We start from the raw sequence: 22,218 nt of genomic DNA on the forward strand, positions 1-22,218 counted from the left end.
GCTGTCCCCTTTCACACATTCCGTGGAAGTCAGCAAGTCAGATAAGAAACGTGGTGAGCCCTGCTGTGAATCGGTGATTTATGGCCCTAATGAACAGAGGTGCTAATCGACTACTATCTGTTTGATCCGCAAGAATTTCCAAAGTGACCTTGGTCAAGTTGGTGCATAACACCAGGTGATTTCGTTGAGTTGACAAATTATTGCAGCGTTTCTCGCAATTTCTTCTTTTATCCATCAATTGGAATATAGAGGGTTATGACGTATCAGATGTTGCTGTGGAAAGGCTGCTTCCATGATACAGAAACAAACAAACCTGCTGCGCATTTAGATGAAAGACAAACCCATATGAGTAATTTGTCAACTTTGACAATAATAATGGTGGTTTAAGACAGACCATGTGGGAAATGTTGTGTCTTTCGTTATCGGAATTTCGATCACAGAACGTAATCTGACTGGGTATCTGACTGCGCATGGCTATTTTTATGGGGATGTTTGGAATCATATCGCCAGTTACTTCGCCAGCGAAAGCACGTACATTTTGTATCTCCGACTTCTCCGATCCCTGACTTCATCTCGATTATGACGGACCTCTACAATGCTGTGACCGCCCTCGAGCAGCTTTTCGAGCAGAGCGGGTATGTACTATTGTACATTTTTGACGACCAGAACGTGTCATATTTGGTTTGAAGACAGTGCAAGCTGTAATTGAAAAAAGAAAGTTTGCCCTGTTCTCGCTCAGAATAGTGCTGGTAAAAATCTAGTGTGTGAAAAGATAGTAGTAGTAGTATTTTTGTGGTGAATGTATTGCTTGACATTGGAGAGGAAAGTAATTTCCAAGGGGGGTGGGGGTGTCCTCCGCAGACTTGTTACTGTAGCGCCGGCGTTTAATATTTTTAGGGGGCGCTGGTTCGCTATATTCAACACGGGCGAAGAATCTTTTGTAATGGGAGATAGTGGCAGCAAAACGATTTCCCATGGCAAGAGATTCTTCGGTCGTCTTGAAAATCGCGAATCAACGCTCAACACCCACCACCACCGCCACGTAAATGCTGGTGTGAGAAGGAGGCTAGAGAGTGTAGATTCTAGTCATACTGAACGCTAAGAGAACTGATAGTGATAGTAAGTAAAGCAGATCTGAATATTTTCTATAGCATGCACGAGCTTTGCCATATTTTGTCAGTGTCCTTAGAACAAATCGTACGTTAGGATAACTACCTCCTTGGTCAGGAAATCGGTTCTTGCATTTCTGGTGTGGCCTAAAGTCTCTTTTTCTCCGGCGACTGACAGACTCACAATGCCAGCTGGCCTCAGGCACGTGCTGCTGCACATGGCCCACGAAGCTCCGGCGAACACCACCGAGCCGGACTGGAGGCCCCGTCGCCGGCTGGCAGCCGCACTTTTCCGGGGATTGTGGGTCAGTTATGTTGGCTTTGACGTCGTTTCCCTCTAATTGCCTTTCAACTTGACACACAGGATTAACCTGTTTTTGTTCATTCTTGAATCAGCCAATTCATTTCATCTCAAGCAATGATAGTTGCCACGATAAAAACAAAGGAAAAAATGATCCCATAAAAACAAAGGAAAAAATGATCCCAAGTTCAGCTACAAAATTCCATTGTTGAAAAAATAACAATAAATGAAGTGCAGTTGTATCATCATGTGTTATGCATGAAGTCCTGAAAAGGGTATAATCTTTCACTATATAAAATCTTGCAGCAATGCATAAATTGTTGAGTGAACCTGGTCTATGTTGGTTTACCCCTTGTTAGCATGGCTCCAACGGGAGGATTGGGGCGAGTTCCCGGGCGCCAGGGCGGGACACGCCCACCTACGTGTACCCAGAGGAGGTGCGCTGGGTGATGCGGGCCCGGTTCGCTGACCCTTCAGATCCAATCCGCCTACATGACGGCAGGGTTGCCGACCAGAGGCATGGAGAAGTAAGTATATATAACCTTTCTAAAAGGACTTTTGACTAAGTGCATTTGATATACATTTGTAGTAATACAAACACTGATGGCAGCAGAATCTGCAGATCTGTTTCTACTTACACAATGGGCTTAGATGTATATAACTCATACATGTAAGGGAAGAAAGCTATGCGACAGAAATGTAGTAAATCTCCGAACAATTTCGCCGGTTCTGTCATCCATTACCGTATTTTCTATAATACATAAATGTACAATTTTTTCTGTTCTTTTCCTGTACAGGTGTACCACGTCGATGTTGTGGACCTGGCCACTACCACCTAGCCCGTCTGCCGCTGCGGGGCCAGAAGCGGAACCTCTGGGGGCCCTGCCCGCCGGACCTCCCGCACCACGCCCTACAAGAACAGCAAGCGGGAACAGTAGCTTTAAGCCACATTTCTAAGTTTTTTGCAAGGTTGACTTCCTTGTTTTTTTAGAAAAGTAAAGCCATGGTAGGTGGACAGTCGGTTTGGTCAGCCAGACACTGTACGCACTGTCTTCCTATCATGGCTTTAACGTTTTGAAACAACCGCAGCATTTTTTTTCAAATTTACTTTCCTTTGTTTTCATAAATCACTGCAAAACAGATGGACGACTTCTACCAAAACCATCAAAGGTACCATATCGCTCCATGCCGAGTGGGAATGTCACTAGGTGTGGTAAAAAATTAACAACGCCTTCACTTCGACACCCCGCAGTTACAGGCTAGACTAGATGAAAGTTTTCATCCATATTTACGTACTCACTCGCTTACAGATGACAGCAGAGAGTATTTCACTGGTACTGGAGGAAAAGGTTTCCCAAAAGGACTTCACGTTGCCATTAACATTGAAAAATGGCAAAACAAGATGGGCACAAATCTGAGATATTTTGAGCAATGCAAACTTGAAGTTGAGCATGCAGAAGCCGCAGAGGGAGGTGAGCATAGAAAAGCCGCAGTGGAAGGTGAGCATGCAGAAGCCGCAGTGGAAGGTGAGCATGCAGAAGCAGCAGAGGGATGTGAGCATGCAGAAGCCGAACGGCGAGGAGAGCATGGAAAGGGAGTGATCTTGAGGGAGGGATCTTGATCTTGATCTGCAGATAGGTGACACTGTCGCCGTCGCTTATGAACCAGACGACGGTTGGTTCATAGGCGAGGTGAAATATGTTGCCAGCACAGCCAATATCAAATTCATGGTTGTCAAAGAAGGCATATTCATGAGGGACTCATCAAAGTCCCAGTGGACAGGAAATCCATATTTCCAATCGCCGACATCGTCCCTGAGTCGTTTGGTTACTATTTCGTGAACAACTACGAAGACATTTGCATGATGTACAAAACTTACTACCGGAAATACTTTTAAGACATCATTTGCACAATCCACGAGGAAAATGAACAACTACAAATCATTTGCATATTGTACCGACACAATTGCCTGAAATTCTTTGTTTACTTGTTCATTTGTATAACCAACGAGGCAGATGGAGAGCATTTCCATTAAAGATCACCCTCCCTTAACATCTTTGCCAGAAATAATATATTCAAAATTAAATGTAGCTCAACAACTAGCTGTTTACAATTGAATCCTTGTCAATGAAGGCAGTTATTATGACCTACCTATCTAATCCTTGGGTATCAAGAGACAAATATGACCAGAGAAATAAAAACATGGTACTTTTATTCACCATTCTGATCATTACGTCTATCTTTGCAGGTATCTGACCAAAGCCAGGGTTGAAAGTTGGCCATCGCCTTGATGAGGTACATAGCATCAGGTGTCAGCTACAGGTCCATTGTCCTGTATCTTCTGCGTGTCACACAGTACAATGTCACTGTTCATACCAGAAGTAATCGAGGCTATCATCACTGAGTACCAGCAGACGAATGGAGAGAGGTGGCGGAGGAGTTCGGGCAAAGTTGGAACCATCATCATTTGCATCCTCATTTAGACATGATTTGGAACAAACTTGATGTTGAATTCAGAGGGCTGGGAGCTACAAACGACAACTCTTCTCATCCATGCAAAATAGATTCCGCCAAACCTTCGGCTTAGAGCAGACCTGCACGTGGTTATCGTCATGTGGTGGAGCCACTTGTCTCGTGTTGATTTGCCCTGATTTGAGTTTTACATTGATTCATTATTGTATACTATCATTTTGTTATGATTTCGGTATGGCGGCCTTGAAAAGGCGTCTTCTAACAAGATATACCTTTTCCGTTTACAGAATGTTTTGGATCACACCACAGGCGTACATGCACAGCACATTGAGGCGTATTGGAGTAGAAAGAAGGCAAAAAAATACGTAGAATGGGTGCCTGGACATGAATGTAGAAACGAACTTGAAGAGCTAATGTGGAGAGATACTGTAGGACATCCAACGAGGGATGTAATAAGGGCGTCGCCTGAAGAAAATACGCTTTTACTAAATCCTCAGCCACGCTTTGTCGCGACGCTGCCAGACTGAGCTTGCACGTCATCCCATCGACGACAATAAGTTCACCAATGCTGCCACCGAGGCAAAGAACAACATGGTGGACTGTTTTAGTGACAACTAATCAAAGTGCAAGCGTGTGCCATTCGCCTGTAAGGCGAGACCAAGCGGGTACAAGCCATGCTACTTGCCCTGGACGTAAAGTCTCTGCATGACGGCGGAGGACAAGGAAGAGCTCATGACCGCTGTTGATTAAATTGACCACCGACATGATCTTACTTCAGTAACAAATGTGAAACCCATCACCTGCGTACACACAAGTCGCTTCCCAATCGAGAACCTAAAAGCGGAATGCGGCAGGTAGGGCAGCAAGCGCCGCTCATTCAGCTGGGCCATTGCAAAGATAACAACCTGGAGACCACTAGGAGTAATGTACTACCCTCAGTTGCTTAATGCATTGAATTTCTCTGATGTTTTTTCTTATGTTTGAGATCCAAGAATCTGTTATATTACTTTTGGATTTAAGGACGGTATTGTTCTTTATATATTATGATCTTTGGTTATCATCTGCGTTATTTACTTTGTACTACCTTCAGTTGCAGTTCAGTGGGCTGGGGACTTTCAAGGCACACATGCGCACTCATACAAGGGAGAAAATTTTCATAGACTGTTTGAAGTCCATCCTCAAACGTTCGAGGGGGGGGGGGACCCATTGAGCACGCAAAGCGGGAAATTCCCCTCCTGGACGAGGCCCGGCAGTTCTGTGTAAGAGTATTCAACATCAATCATACAACAAGGCATACATCGAGGTCTGCCGTATACAGGATGTACAGGATATGACATTTCATTGGTGAAAAAGTACGCCGACCCCGTCAAAAAGTCGTCTGTGAGACCAACAATGACAGGTGGATAAGACATCACTTCTCACAAACACCAGAAAGAACATTCCGGATATGTACAAATACGAAGACTGACATGCTGATGGATGAATAGGTAAATTCCAGTAAACTGCTGTACATGTTGATTGTTGTGATGTTAATTGTACAGTCGAGTCAAACTGGTCCTGAGCAACAGCTCAAGGGACTGAGCACTAGTCCTTCTTCATCACTATGTGCCTTTGGGAGGGCAGGCTTGTATGACGCTACGAAGACCGCGCTCGCAAACCTTGGTTAACCCTGCCAGGAGCGGTTAGAGAAGACCATCGGCATGTCGGCAGACGGTGATAACGTGAACATAGGAAAGAGGGGCGTGGTGATTGTCCATGTGAAGGAGGCAGCTGTAGATCACGTGATGCCCTTTCATTGCACCGGTATATTTTTCTTTTTCTTCCCGTGGCCTATGTTAGTCTCTACCAGACTCCGGATCGCTGGAAAATCGTAGAAATGGAACAAATAGAGGAGTAAGCCGGCCAGAGGAATATAGCCGGCCAAGGAACAGTACGCGATTCACGGAGTCTGTTGAATCCCGGCGTCGTGTTTGATGTCCACTAATCGCTATCCAATAGGTGCGAAGTGGCTAAATAACCCTTTTATTGCTTTCCGACTCGTCCGTGACGGTTCAAGCGGGAGCGACGAGCCTGTCACATGTGACCGGAAGTGTCAGAGGTCACCGGGAATTTTCAAAGTAACGTTCCATTCTGACAGTGTTCATTTTGATGACTGCGTGTTTAATCTGGTAACTGCTTGTATTCACTCTGGTGGCTATGCAAGCCAATTTGATGGACCGCGTTTGCCGTGTTGGCAAAGATGTTTTCGAGTACGACACACTGCGACAGGGCCAGGCAGACGCTGTTTTGGGTATTTTAAATGGCCAAGACGTGTTTGTCGGGCTACCGACCAGAGCTGTTCCGTGGGTCGCGTACTGTTCCCTGGCCGGCTAATTCCTCTGGCCGGCTTACTCCTCTATTTGTTCAATTTCTACGATTTTCCAGCGATCCGGAGTCTGGTAGAGACTAGCCTATGTAGGAATAAAAAGTATATAACATCCGTATATACATCCACAAGTTCCCCTTCGCTTTTAACTTCACGGAATTGCCCATAATTTTCGCATTTTGTTCATAACTAATGAAAAGTGAATAACACTCTGATTAAATGACACAGATAACGAATTGTACACATTTGTTGTGTCATGTCCTATACAGAAGCTTTCTGCTCTTTGAATCCTTTCAAGAAATTATGGCATAAGGTAGCAGGTAGAAAAGTTAACATTGTCCTTTGTAAAACTGTTTAGCAATAACATAAAATGATGTAAAAAAAAGAACTACTGTCGAATATTTTACTTTTGATTCGAGCTAGACTTGTTGAAGATGCAAAAGGACACCCAGATGGGTGGAGCCGTGTTCGAGATTCTCGACATGGTTTACCGCATCTACCATGACAGTACCAAGTGTAGGAGAGAGCTGACACAGATACCAACTACCAGCACCGATACTTTGATGCCAAGGGACCAGAAGCATGGACAGAGACTTTGGTCAAATAGGACTGGTTTCAATTCTCACAACGGTTGTGATCTAATGCCCCATTGCCAATTAGTCGCCCCACGCTTCCAGCCTCAGAACAAGTTAATTCTCCGTCTACCTCTCTCAACACAGGTCTCGCCTGGACTCTGCTAGAACAAGATACATTTAACACTAACAACAGACCTTCGCCAGCTCCACGCAGGCCAACCATGCTTTTCAGTTCCGGACGTATTCTGCACCTAATTCAAGGTTATTTTGTAGCATAAAAAAACCTTATCTATTGAAATGCGTTTTAAAACAAACGTTGAAATCCAGATCATATGCCAATCCTCACAGTTACGCAGCATAGAATTTCTCAACTGATTGTGTGCTGTCAGTTAACATTAAAAAATTGCCAGGATTGCTTGTGCTTCTCTGAAATTAACAAGGAGCGGGCCATTGATGAGTCATTGAAGAAACTCCCACTCGAAATTAGGATTGAACGCCCAGAAGACATTGTGGATGAGAAGTGTTCTATCATCTATAAGAGGTGCCTCGAGCAGCTTGTCGGCTTCCTGGAGCTGCCTGAAGACAAGAGAATGTGCCGTGAATGTCCTGCCCCCGCCCCCCCCCCCCCGGTCCACCCCGTTGAAAACCCTGTTCCATCTGTGCAGATCGTGGCAAGTGGGATGATCGTCAAATGGGTAAGGAAACGCTTTGTAGGCAATGATCAACTTCCTTCCGTGTGTTAATCTGCTTTATGTCCATGTGTTGCTGCTGCCCTGCATCTGTCTTGTTATTTCCTTGACTACTGGACTACATTTACAATTGTTTTGATTACTACAGTTCTTGTTTCATGTTCTGTTAATCTTTTGCTGCAGCACTGTAAAAATAATCATCTGGTATGGAGGTGGTTCACCCAGCCAAGACTGAAATTCGGTGTGCAAGGAGGTGACTTAATGCAGACCAGCAGCCTCCTGTTGTCGGGAAACAACTATGGCAAGTACAGCCTGATGTGCAAATTCATGGACTTGGGATGTGTGAACGAGTCAACATTTTACAAGATTCAGAGGCAGTACTGTGTTGACGCAATCGATGAGTACTGGGCCAAACAACAGGAGATCGTCAGGGATCTGAGGATCAAAGAAGAGGTCGTTCTCCTTGGTTTGTACATAGGTAGTTTTACGATATTTCCCTTGTATATGTGAACAAAGTGTGACATCACTCTTATTCATTTTCAAAAACTCACAACCAGGATCAAAATGCTAATGTTGAATTCTTCATTTTTGCCAACAGGTTCTGTATGCCAACTGTTGTCCCAGCTAATAAACTGGTTGCTTGTTGCATTTTCGTATACACTGTGAGAAGGATGACTTTTGTTTAAATCTCTGCATATTTTTCACTGTCAGAAATAATAATTGCTTCTGACATACTTGATATAAAGTTAGTTGTAGATAATGTCATTGCAGATTTATGCCATTACTGATAATCACACCATACCATACTTTGTCAGGAACATATTCAGCTAATGTTGACCCTACTAAAAACAAAACAATACATGTACTTAAATGGAAACTAAAAGATATTTAACAAAAAAAAATTTCATTTGATTACGTTATGCACAGGTGATGGCCGTACGGACTCCCCGGGACACTGTGCACAATACTGCACGTACACAGCCCTAGACAACGCATCTGGGTCCATTGTGGCTATTGAAGTTGTGGACAAGAGGGACACTGACAGAAAATCCTCTGTGATGAAGGAGGGCTTCAAAAGAGCCATGGACGACCTCGACAAATGTGTTCCCATCACAGAGGTGTGCACGGATGCACATCCCCAAATCTCTGCACTGATGAGTACGTACAGTCTAACTATTGATTGTCATATTTCTACTTAAGCTAGATTCTCAAATGGCTGTCTGCTCAAATGATTTTCTATTTGAATCAGTAAAATGCAGTGTCAGTGTCTTCTCACGACTGAAGCAATGCTTGTGGCACCTACAAATTTCAGGACACCTATACATATTTCAACATGATTTGGTCAAACATATTTCATTTGATTTATGTTCTATTTCCTGAAAATAGGGACTGACAAAGGGGTGTATGGTAAAAGAGGCATCTTCCATTCCCTGGATGTCTGGCACGGGGCCAAAAACATGACAAAGAAACTAGTGAAAGTAAGTACACAGCATCAGTGTAATGTAATATCATGCATTTATTTTAACAGACTGGGTAATAATGAACAATGATGTCGTCTATAGTCTTTTCCATATGTCTTGCAAGAATAATAACATGGAGGCAGATAAATGTATACACACAGAAGTCAGTCACATGATCCTTATTGGACATTGCAGGAAATTTGAGCTACTGGCTATTGCAAGGGCTAAGACCCTTGAAACAAGTCAAAACTGTTGAAATTGTATTCTTATATCCAATAGGCTGGAGGGGAGAAGGGCGGCACAGACCTCCTGCCGTGGACTCGAGACATCGTCAACCATTTCTGGTGGTGTTGTAAGAGGGCCAAAAACTACGAAGAATTCATCTTAAGTACCATGTTCTATACATCTGCAAATGAGGGCCAAAAATGAAAGGTAATGCTAGTGGTATGTAGTGTCAAAATGCTTCCTTCATGGTCCTCTTTGAAACATAAATCAACAAACACTGATCTAAACTAAAGAACTCAAGGAAAAACAGTTATTGAGGAAAATGAAATACTAAGGAACAAAGAACATTCTATTCTACCATTATCTTAACTACAGTATAAGATATTTCTTTAATGTGTCAAATAAGTCATCATCCTGTTTGAATATGGTTGTGTCAGTCTTTTTAAATGAAAATACTATTCATTGGTGTAATGACTAATTAAACTCATGTTAAGGATTCATGTATTACCCCTATATAAATCGCCACCAGGTGCTTTGGAAGGGAGTGCCGCATCACGTGTGCAACGAGCATCAATGGGCTACAGGGTCATGTAATCATGAGCCGATTGACCCGGCAGAAGTGAGAACGAAGACATGGCTTGTTAAGGGCACACCAGCTCACGAGAAGCTGAGCAGCAGCATCCTCAACAAGCGATGGCTGAAAACAACCTTAAAGTTCCTACGCTTCAGGTAAAAGTGTTTGTATGTCTGATATGTTAGATATTGTTGAAATGTTTTTTCAATAAACTTACATAATACAGATGAATATTTCGACACTATTTCTAAATCCCCCTGTCGACATCTGCAGGTTGCCACGACTCTGCTTAAGAAAATCAGCGAGCAGGCTGAGAGCACACCGGCGGCAGAAGAACCCGTCAGGCGCCTGTACGCCTCACCTAAAGGCATGGACGCGGAGATCGGGCCGTCCCAAAACTGCAACAACACACCGCGCGTCAAGCGGAGGAAGCTGTTCGGCAGCGAGGTGGGTCGTGCCCAAGGGAAGCGAACCCCAAAGTCCAACAAGGCGTCTGACCATCCGGCGGGGATCTTGAACTTTAACAAAGATGTGGATAGCACACAGCAGGCGGCAGGTCGGGCAGACATCTCAGGTGGACCAACGTACACCATCGCGCGCGCAGATTCACGCTAGACCCCTATCAAGAAGAGACTTGTTTTCTGTAAAGTGTGTGGCGCCACATGTGACAAGAGCCACAAGTTTTGTCGTGAGTGTGGCAACGTGCTGGCCCACCGCCATGAGCGGTACTATAGACTCTATGCGGCAAGTGATGTTTGTTTCCGGCCTGTTTTCTAGAGTTCATTCCAAGGCAGAACAAACGTTGTTATTAGATATTGTCAAATTTAATTCTTGTTTTTAAGTACTTTACATTTATTACTGTTATTGTTTTGTTTCCTCTTCTTCTCCAAAAAAATCAGAGGATGATCACAGGGTCAATAGCAAATGGAAAACCGAAAAGTCTGCATTGTTGGCTGAAAGTATGGGTTGTTAACTGAATGTGAACAGCTAAAGAAACAACTAAAGAGGAAGAAAGGTGGACGAGAAAGTCTCCGATTGTGTCTGCACAAGTGCAGACAGAAGAAATTAAAACTGGCAAAGAAATTGAAGACATTCAATACCATACAGAAATGTAGCCAAAAACAAATTTAAAAAACTTCAAACCCAGGTAGATCTAGAAGACTTAGAAATTAAGTGAACATTCTGGGGGAGACTATTAACCAAATGAAAAGGCAAGAGGCAAATCTTGTGGCAACCATTCATACTGCCTAACTACTGTCCGAATCAGATGCCGCAACTCTGCATGGGGATGGAACATCCAGGGGTGCCAGGGATGGCAAAAAAGTCACAGCATGCCAAGCCAACACGTACGGGGAAAACAGACTCCAAGAAGGGAAGAGGGCCAACTCGAAATTTGGTGTAGGTGTGGCAACTGTGAGATAATGCCTACTAAATGGAAATGAAGGAACTGTATCACACAAGACACAGGAAAGCGTCCAGCTGTTATTGAACGGAATGCAGGACTTCCATGCAAACTCGCTCTCACTAAACAATGACTACAAACCAGATCTCTCATCCTTACATTGACAACAGAAAGTATCCACGCCACACATCATCGCAAGCACCCAACAGCGACTTCAGCAATGCCATGAATGAGAGCTTAAAGCGCATGGCGTTTTGGTCTGTGTACTACCATACTCACCCCAAGTCTTACTACCCTGCCCCAAAGCAAGATGCATCTGTCCCAGTTTCCCATGGTAAGGCCATTTAAGCCGAAAAAGATGGGAAAACGGGATGAGACCACAATAAGACACTGGACGGCAGAGTATGGCAAAGTCGTCCGCCTAAGAACCATACGGCAGGAGACAACAAAGTACAAAGCCGGTACGTTGCAGATGATGGTCGGAAAGCTTTCCCTGACTCCCCTCTTCATATGCCCGACAGAGGGAGCGATGACGCACTGGCCGTACACAATTGAACACATTGCGATCAAGGATTGTCAGATTTCAAGTTCAATACAAATTAAACGATAAACAATCACAGGTCAATGAGCCTTGGTCAGACTAGTTTTAAGGTGAAAACTAGAGGCCTTCATCAGCTCTGAGCGACATCCAGAGCTTTCTTCAGGATCGCCATCTACTGGAGAGGCCTGGATGTCGAACACACGAGTCCCACCGACGAACTTCAAGGTAGATCTTAGTATTGGGGTCAAAACCACGAAAGCTGACACCCATATTTTACCTTCCTTGCGGTCCCCCACACTCACCACCAGCTCTGGTGAGATGCAGCAGTGAACGACACCAATGCCTCGCACTGGACACACCCTCGTCTCTGTCTCAGAAACACTTGCCAGCCTTCACGGTGGGTTGGAGATGCCCCAGAGACAGTAGAGAGGTTCTCGTAATTTTGTGATGATACAGTCTTTTCCCCCGTAACTTGCAGCCTTTCCATGCCGGTGGGTTTGAGGCACGTCCTCCTCCACATTACGCATATACGTGGAACAGCAGCGTACTTTAAGGACCAACTGCTTAACCTACTTGCAAAAATCAACACTTTTGGCCCACCAACCTGGTTTCTTACTGTGTCGGCAAATGACTTAAACTGGCCAGAGCTGTTTATGTCTCTCAATCCTGATCTGACATATGAGGAAGCTAAAGCTTTACCACAGCAAGACAAATGGAACCTGATGAGATCAGACCCTGTCATGTGTGCTATACACTTCAACCGTCGCACTGATGCACTACTGCGTTTCATATTGAACAGTCCACAACATCCTATTGGTGTAATCACTGACCACTGGATCCGAGTTGAGTTCCAGTTAAGGGGTTCACCTCATTTACACTGTATGTTCTGGGTTGAAAATGCCCCAAACCTTGATACCATAGAAGGAAGGCAAAGAGCACCTGAATTCATTGACAAATATGTGTCCACACAGCTGCCTGATGATGAAAAATCTCTCCTATATGAACTAGTATCCAAATACAAGCGACATCATCACACAAGCACATGTCAGAAGAGACGAGTAAACTGTCGATTTCACTTCCCTCGAGAAGTATCAGAGACAACACGACTCAGGCTAGATGTTGATGCCAATCGCAGCGCACAGTTCTATGTTACAAAACGAACTCAACAAGACATCTGGATCAATGCATATAACCCCACGTTGCTCTTACACATGCAATCAAACATGGACATACAAATGGTTGGTTCAAAATATGGTGCTGCTTACTATGCATGCATGTACATCTCAAAAGCTGAGCCTGAAAATCTTCAAACAGCTATCTGTGCTGCTCTGTCACATCTACCACCTAACAGTACGAAAAGAGCACGTTTAGCTCAGATTGGTAACACTGTACTCAGCCATCGCCTAGTTGGCGGGCAAGAAGTTGGCTACAGACTAGCAAACCTGCAACTCATACGATCTTCAAGGCAAACAGTGTCAATTAATACCAAACCACCACACAAAAGAATGCGTCTGCTGAAACCCAAAGCTGAGCTTGACAAGCTCGATGATTCATCATCTGACATGACACAAAGTTTTATTTACTGATTGAACGCATAATTCTCACAATCTTGTGCAACTGCTTTCATCACAACACTTTAGGAGAACTTTAACTTTGATCAATCATCTCTCTTCGTTTGATAATTTTTCTCCTTATGTTGCTGTTGGCTCAATTTCCTCTTATTACTACTATTCGCATAATTCCATTTCTTATCTCATACTACAGTGACATTGTTGTCCAATTATCTGAAGTTCCTTAAGTTATAAATCTGCCAACGTAAACAGAGGGCAATGTTGTTATTGTCTCTCAAACTCAGTCGGTATATGGTCACATGTGCGATATTTACCAGACGGAGGGCTGGGGTAGGCCATTGAAATTTTTTGGCTTGGGCAATTTAGGGAGAGGACCATTGAAACTTTTTTACAGGGAATGTCCATTGAAGAAAATACCATTGAAACTAATGGCAATTTTGTAAATTTCTTTTGTAAATACTAGTAGCTTGTTACTTGTCTCTTGTATAGTTTGCACAATTGTGGACGTTTAACTATATCTGTCCATCTCTAGTTAATTGTTTAATCATCTCACATTATTATAAATTTTATCTTTTTGCATAGAATGGCCGAACCACTAAAAGGCTATGTCCACAATACATCTCCAGTCACAACAGGACAAAATGGATCCAAGTACTTCAGATTCAATCTTCAACAGCAACACGACACGAAAAAAGTGATCTGCTTTTCCCCAAAGAAAGCAGCTGTTCGAACAAGAGGAAAGCAAATCTAGTTGTAAGATCACAAAATATAAAGAATCACGAGAAGGTCGCATTTCCATATGAAGACTCACCCACCACTTCCTGCAACGTTAATGATCTCAGGAAAATTTCTGATTACCCACCACTTCCTGCAACGTTAATGATCTCAGGAAAATTTCTGATTACCAAGAAGTCTCAGTCCAAATCAAAGTAACCAAAGTTGATGCTCAGCAACTGATCACACGGGAACAATCAGATTTGTTGTTTGGGAACCACATGAGGTAATCAATGGCAACAGCTATAAACTAAACGTCAGTGTAAGATCATACTCGTCCAACAAGTATATCCAGACAACTGCAAACAGTATCTTTGAAGACATCCCACCCCTAGATGTGCAACAAAGCCAGACTGATGAAACTTTCTTCGGTGGCGAAATCACTGGCAACATCTCTTCGATGGAGATCACTTCCAGACACTTAAAGTGTAACTCATGCCGTAAGAAGATGCCAGAATCTTCAACCTCTTCAAAAGTTATCACCTGTGCATCATGCCACAAATCCCAGCTTTCTCGAAAATGCCACAAAGAAATTATTGTTAAACTCCAAATTGACGATCAAAAGCACACTGTGTATATCATATGTTTTGCAGACACCATAACCACATTGGTAGATGATCCATTAAATAAGTCAGAAGAGGACCTCACCGAAAGAATCCTTGAAGAGGGCGAAAACAACTTTCACCTTCCACTATAACCCCATAACAAACATTTGTACGTCTATTGAGAAAATTGATATGTAAAAATACCACTATGAGTATGACATAACCAATGTCAACCCCCTGTATTATCACATAAAAAACAAATTTGAAATTTCACACATATCTTTTTAACATCCAAAATCTTTGATGAACATCCAAATTCTTACATATTTCATACATTGTAGTTAAATTTCAAAACCAATTTTTCAAGTTTGAAATTTGACACCTATTCAATCTTTTTAAGATCCAAAGTATTTGATGAAAGTCCAAATTGTCACAAAGATGACTTGTTTAAGAACGGTAAGAAATACCAGTAGTATGACAGCAGCCAATGTCACCCTACTGTCCTCTGCTATCACAACAAAAACAAGTTTGAAATTTACACCTATTCAATCTTTTTAAGATCCAAAGTATTTGATGAAAGTCCAAATTGTCACAAAGATGACTTGTTTCTAACATATTTCATAATTGGAATTAAGTTTCAAAACAAATATTTCAACTTCTTATTTCAGTTTCAGAAACTTGCATTAGTTAAGTTTCAAAACCAATGTTTCAACTTATTTTTTAGTTTCCAAAACTTGTATTAGTTAAGTTCCAAGACAAAAGTTTGAACATCTTATGTTCAACTTTAATATGAAGAAGAACGGTAAGAAATACCAGTAGTATGACAGCAGCCAATGTCACCCTACTGTCCTCTGCTATCACATCAAAAACAAGTTTGAAATTCGACACCTATTCAATCTTTTTAAGATCCAAAGTATTTGATGAAAGTCCAAATTGTCACAAAGATGACTTGTTTCTAACATATTTCATAATAGGAATTAAGCTTCAAAACAAATATTTCAACTTCTTATTTCAGTTTCAGACACTTGCATTAGTTAAGTTTCAAAACCATTGTTTCAACTTATTTTTTAGTTTCCAAAACTTGTATTAGTTAGGTTCCAAGACAAATGTTTGAACATCTTATGTTCAACTTTAATATGAAGAAGAACGGTAAGAAATACCAGTAGTATGACAGCAGCCAATGTCACCCTACTGTCCTCTCCTATCACATCAAAAACAAGTTTGAAATTTGACACCTATTCAATCTTTTAAAGATCCAAAATATTTGATGAAAGTCCAAATTGTCACAAATGTGACTTGTTTCTAACATATTTCATAATTGGAATTAAGTTTCAAAACAAATATTTCAACTTCTTATTTCAGTTTCAGTAACTTGCATTAGTTAAGTTTCAAAACCAATGTTTCAACTTATTTTTTAGTTTCCAAAACTTGTATTAGTTAAGTTCCAAGACAAATGTTTGAACATCTTATGTTCAACTTTAATATGAAGAAGAACGGTAAGAAATACCAGTAGTATGACAGCAGCCAATGTCACCCTACTGTCCTCTCCTATCACATCAAAAACAAGTTTGAAATTTGACACCTATTCAATCTTTTTAAAATCCAAAATATTTGATGAAAGTCCAAATTGTCACAAATGTGACTTGTTTCTAACATATTTCATACTTCGTACTTAAGTTCAAATATTTCAACTTCTTATTTCAGTTTCAGAAACAAATATTTGAACTTCGTATATTTTTTAATATCAAGAAAAAAAGATCTGTAAAAATATCACTATGAATGACATCAGCCAATGTCACCCCACTGTTCTATAACGTTAACTTGTTTGTTACCTATATAGATGTTCTCGTTATCATTCATAAGCAAATGTTTCAGCTACATATGTTGAAGTTTAACATCAAAGCACATTGACATTTCTTAAAACAGACACAATTATTGTAACAGACAAATTGTAACATTTTTATTTTCAATGTAACATTTATAGTTACAATACTGGCATCACAAACCTCAAATACTTTGAAAAATCCAAACTCTTGTATCAAAGCTATTGAAATATGCACGTTAACTTTATAAACAAATATTTCAACTTCTTATGTTCAAGTTTAACTTCAAAGCACATTGATATTTTCATCAAAGAGACACAATATCTTGTTAAAGACAAATTCGAACATTTTATTAACAAAGTTTAATTTACTTACAGTATTGGCATCACAAACCTCAAATACTTTGATCCAAACTCTTGTATGTAAGTTGATATTTAACTTGTTAGCTATTTAAACTTTCTCGTTAACTTTCATAGACAAATGTTTCTACATCTTTTATTCATTCAAGTTAAATATCAAAGCACATGAATGTCTTCATAAAAGGATACAATTGCCCAGGACAGACAATTGCATTAACATTACTTCTAATGTTGACATGATGTTTAAGCTTTCAAATATCACCTGCTTTTGTAACCCAACTCTGCTATCCAATGTCCATTGTTACATCAGTGACAACATTTTGACACCACTCGAATCAACACATAATCCTAGCACTACCTGTTACAACTATTCATATGTAACATCTAATACTATGAATAGTAAACATTTTAACATCTGTACCACAAATCTTTTACTCATTTGATACTTATGCTATACAAAACAAATGAACCTTAATCAAAATAACTGTAAAAAAGTACTTTACTACAGTCATATTCACCTAATAAAGTCATTCTTGTGCCAAACGCATTCTTTCCTTTCATCTAACTATCAATGACAATTATTGATTTCTTGACGATATATTTGTTTGCTTTCTTTAGTCGCACATTATAGCCAACAATGACTATACTATTTTAGGCCCCGTTCATGATGCAAAAACTATATGTGAATGCATCCACATCTGCGTACATTAGGGCTGGGTACCGGTACAGAAACTTCAAGTCCAGTTCCGGTTCAAGTCCAGAGGATCAGGTCCGGACCTGAGCCTGGACCTGATTCAGTCTGAATCATACCAATGGTCCATTTTACTACAAAGAAATCAGTTTGGTGGAGTATTAGACTCTCACTGGCGTTTTAAAACCCTACAATGCTAACTGCACCTGTACGATTCACTGTAAACTTGGCAGAAATGACTATAAACTATAATCTACTTCACTCTCGTTATTTTCATCCACCTGCAAGCGCCAAAACGTGTGAATGCCCGATCAAATAATCTGTTAATTTTCTGAAAGGTCCAACATCCATTCCACCTACTTTTCTCAGGTCCGGTTTTGATGGACCGGTCCACTACGAAAAACCGGTTTTGTACCAGTACACTGTACCGATACCCAGCCCTAGCGTACATCCAATTATGATCCGCATGCAAACGGTTTAAATTTTGTGTCCGCTATGCCCACAAACAATCCATTTCAGATCCGCATTCATTTGTCAGGAAATTGAACATTGTGCAACAACAGAACATTGCGCAACAAGATGACAGATCCCCAGCTGTTGTTGATATTGTTTTTCCTGAAAGTGCTGTGTTCCCGCAGAAAGGAACGTACGAGGCTGCATCTGGTATGGTGCTTAACACAATTATACTTCGACCTCAACTGCCTCATCATGTTGTGACACTAAGATGCCGACTTATTGAACCTGCGCAATCCCATTTCCTTCGACATCTCCTCGTATACCTCTTGGTTTCTGTACATACCATCGAGCTTTCGCTGGATCTCCTTCCTCCCCCATATAAGTACCCTCATTTCTTCAATTACCCAGATATAATGCGAATTCACGCCACACTTGAGTTCATGATGACAATTCGCAAATGCGGATTTAAAACATCTGTTTCAAATCCACCTCCCGAGGTGGTCCCGAAAAATCCGCATCAAATCCGTTTCCGAGCATTCATGATGAGAAATCTATCCATATCAGCCATAAATGCAGATGCATCCGCATTAATTTTTGCATCATGAACAGCGCCTTAACCTTTAGCCAACTGCTCCCTGTTCTAAAAAATTACAAATGGTTCTCCCTACTTTTACACAACAAATCTAAACACACCCCTTACCTTAGATAACAGATACTCTAACAAACATGCAATTCTCATCAACCACGGATGCTAATGGCTCACGTGTCGCATGTAGGTCAGTAATTTTGCTGTATTCCACAAAATTTGCACCTCAAAATACATAAAATACTGTTTCAAATTTCAGAGACAGCATGTCCCCAACTACAATGCTTGCACCTGCAATACTCACCGTGTGGCAAAAATTTAGGACTCCCTATGATAAAATACTAACTAAAAGCCTGCACATTATATGCAATAAACACCACAACAATTGCTTTCTCATCCAATCTGCCATTCCCTGCAAAAAACACCTTCTAAAAAATGACATTTTATCACTCAACAACCCTTGACTGACTTAAGCACATTCTAATAACTACAAAAAAACTTTCACACCCCAAACCCTCGCAAAATGCCAGCTTTTTAAAAAGCACTTGTTTTTACAATTTCTACCGTATATTTTCTAAATCTGGTGAGGAATTACGTTCACTCCATGACCCTCTAGTTTACCGTCTAGTTAACCGTATGAACTTCTGAAGCAATGCAAATTTATCGGTGATGAGTGAGTCTAACCTATCATTTTTCTCCCTTCTCGGTTTGGCTTCAACAGGACTATCGGAGCCCAGACCAGAGCGCCAGGCCGGGACACGCCCATCTAAGTTTTCCCGGAGGAACTGCGCTGGGTCGTCAGGGCGCGTTTCCCTGAGGACCGTGTTCACCTTTATGATGGAGCGGTGGCAGGCTTCAGTAAGTAAATTTTCAACAATGACGTTGTGCCTAACTACATTTGGCATAGCATAATAAGGTATGCGCATGTATTTGAATGTACAGACCAAAAATTCATGGATTGAAATTTTTAACAGAAAAATGTTTCTTTTATACGAGGCAATTACCTTACTCTACATAGTATCAACCAAAATATGCATGAATACACCCCTACGAGTAGACATGTAGACGAAGCTTCGAAGGAAATGTGACATATATATAAAGTTATACTTTTTATATTTTGCACAGGTCTCCATACTGTGAATAAACTTTTATTAATGTGTACAAATTATAATGTAGAGTACTTTACTAAGGACCTATATGAACCAGAAGTAGGCACCATCACCCACTAAGAGCACCACGGCAGGGAGGACCATAATCACATTCTGAAAAGAATTGCGAACTTCTCCCCTCGCAAAATAAGCATATCTTTTGATTGAAAAAAAATATATTATACGCACGGATAGAATACAAGTAACGTAGACAAGTAGGAACGGTTCGGACTTATGGAGAGGCAGTACAGCGAACGTAGGCCTTCCTTAGACATTGCACATGGATTACCAAAGAAATGACTGAGTCGCGCCGTTTAGACTTGCTGACACATAGGCTCTTACATTACTCACGCAGGAAGAACACACTTGATATTGAAGACGCACTTGTCAAAAAGAATCTAAGTGCACAAAAAGCTGGCTGTGTCGCCAAAGAAGGGCTAAATGCAGTCATTGCTGATGCAAATGTGTCCATGGATAAAATCAAGTCATGGGCTGAGAGAGGAAAGGATGTCATTAATACTGAAAAGTGACCCACCTCAAAAGCAGATATGTCAAAAACTGTTTATGTGACAAAAAGTTGCTTCAGTTTAAATACGGTTCAGGAATAGATACTTTCAATAAGGTTGGAGAGCGATGTGTCTGTTTGCCAATTTTTATTTTCGCAGTTGGACAAGCAAATGACTGAAGTTGAAAGAAGGCACAAGATAGTTGTACGTTGGTCAACGTCCAGTCACGACTTTGTTGCGATAATGACAGAGAAAGTAGCTTCCAGTCAGCAGGGTCATTGATCGGTTTGATCAAGAGTAAGACTGCCCTATAGTGGAGGACTTTGACAAAGGAAAACTGCACAAGTACTGTATAGAGATAATTGATGGCAACCATCGCTTGGAGGCCCAGCGCAGAGCACTAATGGAAGCAACAAGTGTGGAAGAAAGGGCGATTTCTCCCAAGAGAGAAGTTACTCTGTAAGTGGGCCTACAAGATGACATCTGCCTCGCTGCTGGCATACAGCACGTCGCCAGCGGTCACCACCACCACGCCACCAGCTGCCGCTGTCACCACCACCAGCTGCCGCTGTCACCACCACCAGCTGCCGCTGTCACCACCACCAGCTGCCGCTGTCACCACCACCAGCTGCCCGTCACCACCACGCCACCAGCTGCCCCTGTCACAACCACCAGCTGCCGCTGTCACAACCACCAGCTGCCCCTGTCACCACCACCAGCTGCCCCTGTCACCACCACCAGCTGCCGCTGTCACAACCACCAGCTGCCCGTCACCACCACGCCACCAGTATATATACGCTCGAGCCGTGGCGTCATATGTGAATAATGGCGAGTGCGGGTGATGGTTGTATCCCGGGAGCTCCAGTAAACACCGTGTTTACAGTTGAACCAAAGCTATTGCAGGACGCTCCAGAGGTTTTACTTTGCTGTGTGGACACTTACCAGTTCCCAATCCATTTCTCGGGGGTTTCGTGCATCGGAGTAGTTACACGGCGCTGACACATTGAAGTACTGGGCGACCCGCCTTCAGTGCACCAGCTGTGCTTGATGCCTGATCGGAACTTGGATTCCCCAGTGAAACTACGGAACAAGTCGAGTTCTACCATTCATTTAAGGTTTATTTTATTTCGTAGATCTTTTAGGGACCTTCAGTATTTTTGAGGGTTCGAAACAGTAGTAGTTTTACAGCAACAAAAAGGCTACGAATTACAATCGACTTTTTCCAGTGCATTGGCAATATTCCTTTTCAACTGGTTCATTCGAGTCCTATTATAGTTTTATGTACTAGTATTTCGTAGTTATTTCTTCATTTTACATTACCACCGGCGATTGTTTTGTTGTCGAGTATTTTCACGGAAAAAAAGTACAAAGTTGGCGCAACTGTCATTTTCTGCCCTAAATGTCTATTTGTGATACTTGTTCACAAACATCTAGATGCTGTGGGGGGAGGTTCTGCCGGGAGGAGGAGCAGGCAGTCCTGACCGACATGGAGAATAAAGTGAGCACCTTGTTCAAGGCAGGACCAAGGACATCTCATATCTACGGACATCTCATGTACTAGTACTGTCTTTAGTCTTCTGGTAAAAAAAAACGTGAAATTCAGTCTTGGATTTTATAGGCTATGGAGAAGACTGTTTTTTTCTTCGGACTGTTGCTACTTTGTTCCTGGTAATGCCTGGAAGGCGAGTGAGGGGTGAGATCTGTATTTTTTCTTCTTCATTTTTGACTTGCTTACAGTATTCTTTTTTTTCTGAAATATTCACAGTTACCGAATGACCTCCTGAACGGAGGTATGTCCAGAAATGGGGTAAATGTACGAAGTTTGTGTGTACGAACTTGTGCGAAGTTAAAGGTAGATATAGACCGTAATCGGTAAACTTCGGAAGTTTTAAGTGACGTCATCTAAGTTCGTACAGGTAGGCAGGGTTGGTGTACGATGTACGATGTACGGAGTTAACAAATCTAAGTTCGTACAGGTAGGCAGGGTTGGTGTACGATGTACGATGTACAGAGTTAACAAATCTAAGTTCGTACAGGTAGGCAGGG

General features: G+C 41.8%; 3 protein-coding genes across 5 annotated transcripts; all 3 read left to right on the plus strand.

The window, feature by feature from the left end:
• Positions 1-896: 896 nt before the first annotated feature.
• LOC118417943 lies at positions 897-2,276 on the plus strand. Its single transcript, XM_035823707.1, has 3 exons — positions 897-1,414; positions 1,770-1,937; positions 2,208-2,276. The coding sequence occupies exons 1-3, from the start codon at positions 1,295-1,297 to the stop codon at positions 2,247-2,249; spliced, it is 330 nt and encodes a 109-aa protein (XP_035679600.1). The 5' UTR covers positions 897-1,294; the 3' UTR covers positions 2,250-2,276.
• Positions 2,277-5,856: 3,580 nt separating this feature from the next.
• On the plus strand, positions 5,857-13,770 carry LOC118417944. 3 transcript variants are annotated; one of them, XR_004831416.1, is made up of 7 exons: positions 5,857-7,517; positions 7,695-7,977; positions 8,439-8,669; positions 8,898-8,989; positions 9,251-9,403; positions 9,726-9,925; positions 10,044-13,770. XR_004831416.1 is itself a non-coding variant. In XM_035823708.1 (5 exons), exons 1-5 carry the CDS (start codon positions 7,155-7,157, stop codon positions 9,398-9,400), a joined length of 1,119 nt encoding a protein of 372 aa, XP_035679601.1. In that variant the 5' UTR covers positions 5,857-7,154; the 3' UTR covers positions 9,401-13,770. The 3 variants fall into 3 exon arrangements, 1 of the variants encoding a protein (XP_035679601.1); XR_004831415.1 differs by having other exon boundaries at positions 9,251-9,925; XM_035823708.1 differs by having other exon boundaries at positions 9,251-13,770.
• Positions 13,771-20,648: 6,878 nt separating this feature from the next.
• On the plus strand, positions 20,649-21,014 carry LOC118418262 (lysine-rich arabinogalactan protein 19-like). Its single transcript, XM_035824107.1, has one exon. It carries the CDS (start codon positions 20,649-20,651, stop codon positions 21,012-21,014), a length of 366 nt encoding a protein of 121 aa, XP_035680000.1.
• The last annotated feature ends 1,204 nt before the right edge of the window (positions 21,015-22,218 follow it).

This window comes from Branchiostoma floridae, chromosome 6 (assembly GCF_000003815.2).
Source record: "Branchiostoma floridae strain S238N-H82 chromosome 6, Bfl_VNyyK, whole genome shotgun sequence".
Lineage (NCBI taxonomy): Eukaryota > Metazoa > Chordata > Leptocardii > Amphioxiformes > Branchiostomatidae > Branchiostoma > Branchiostoma floridae.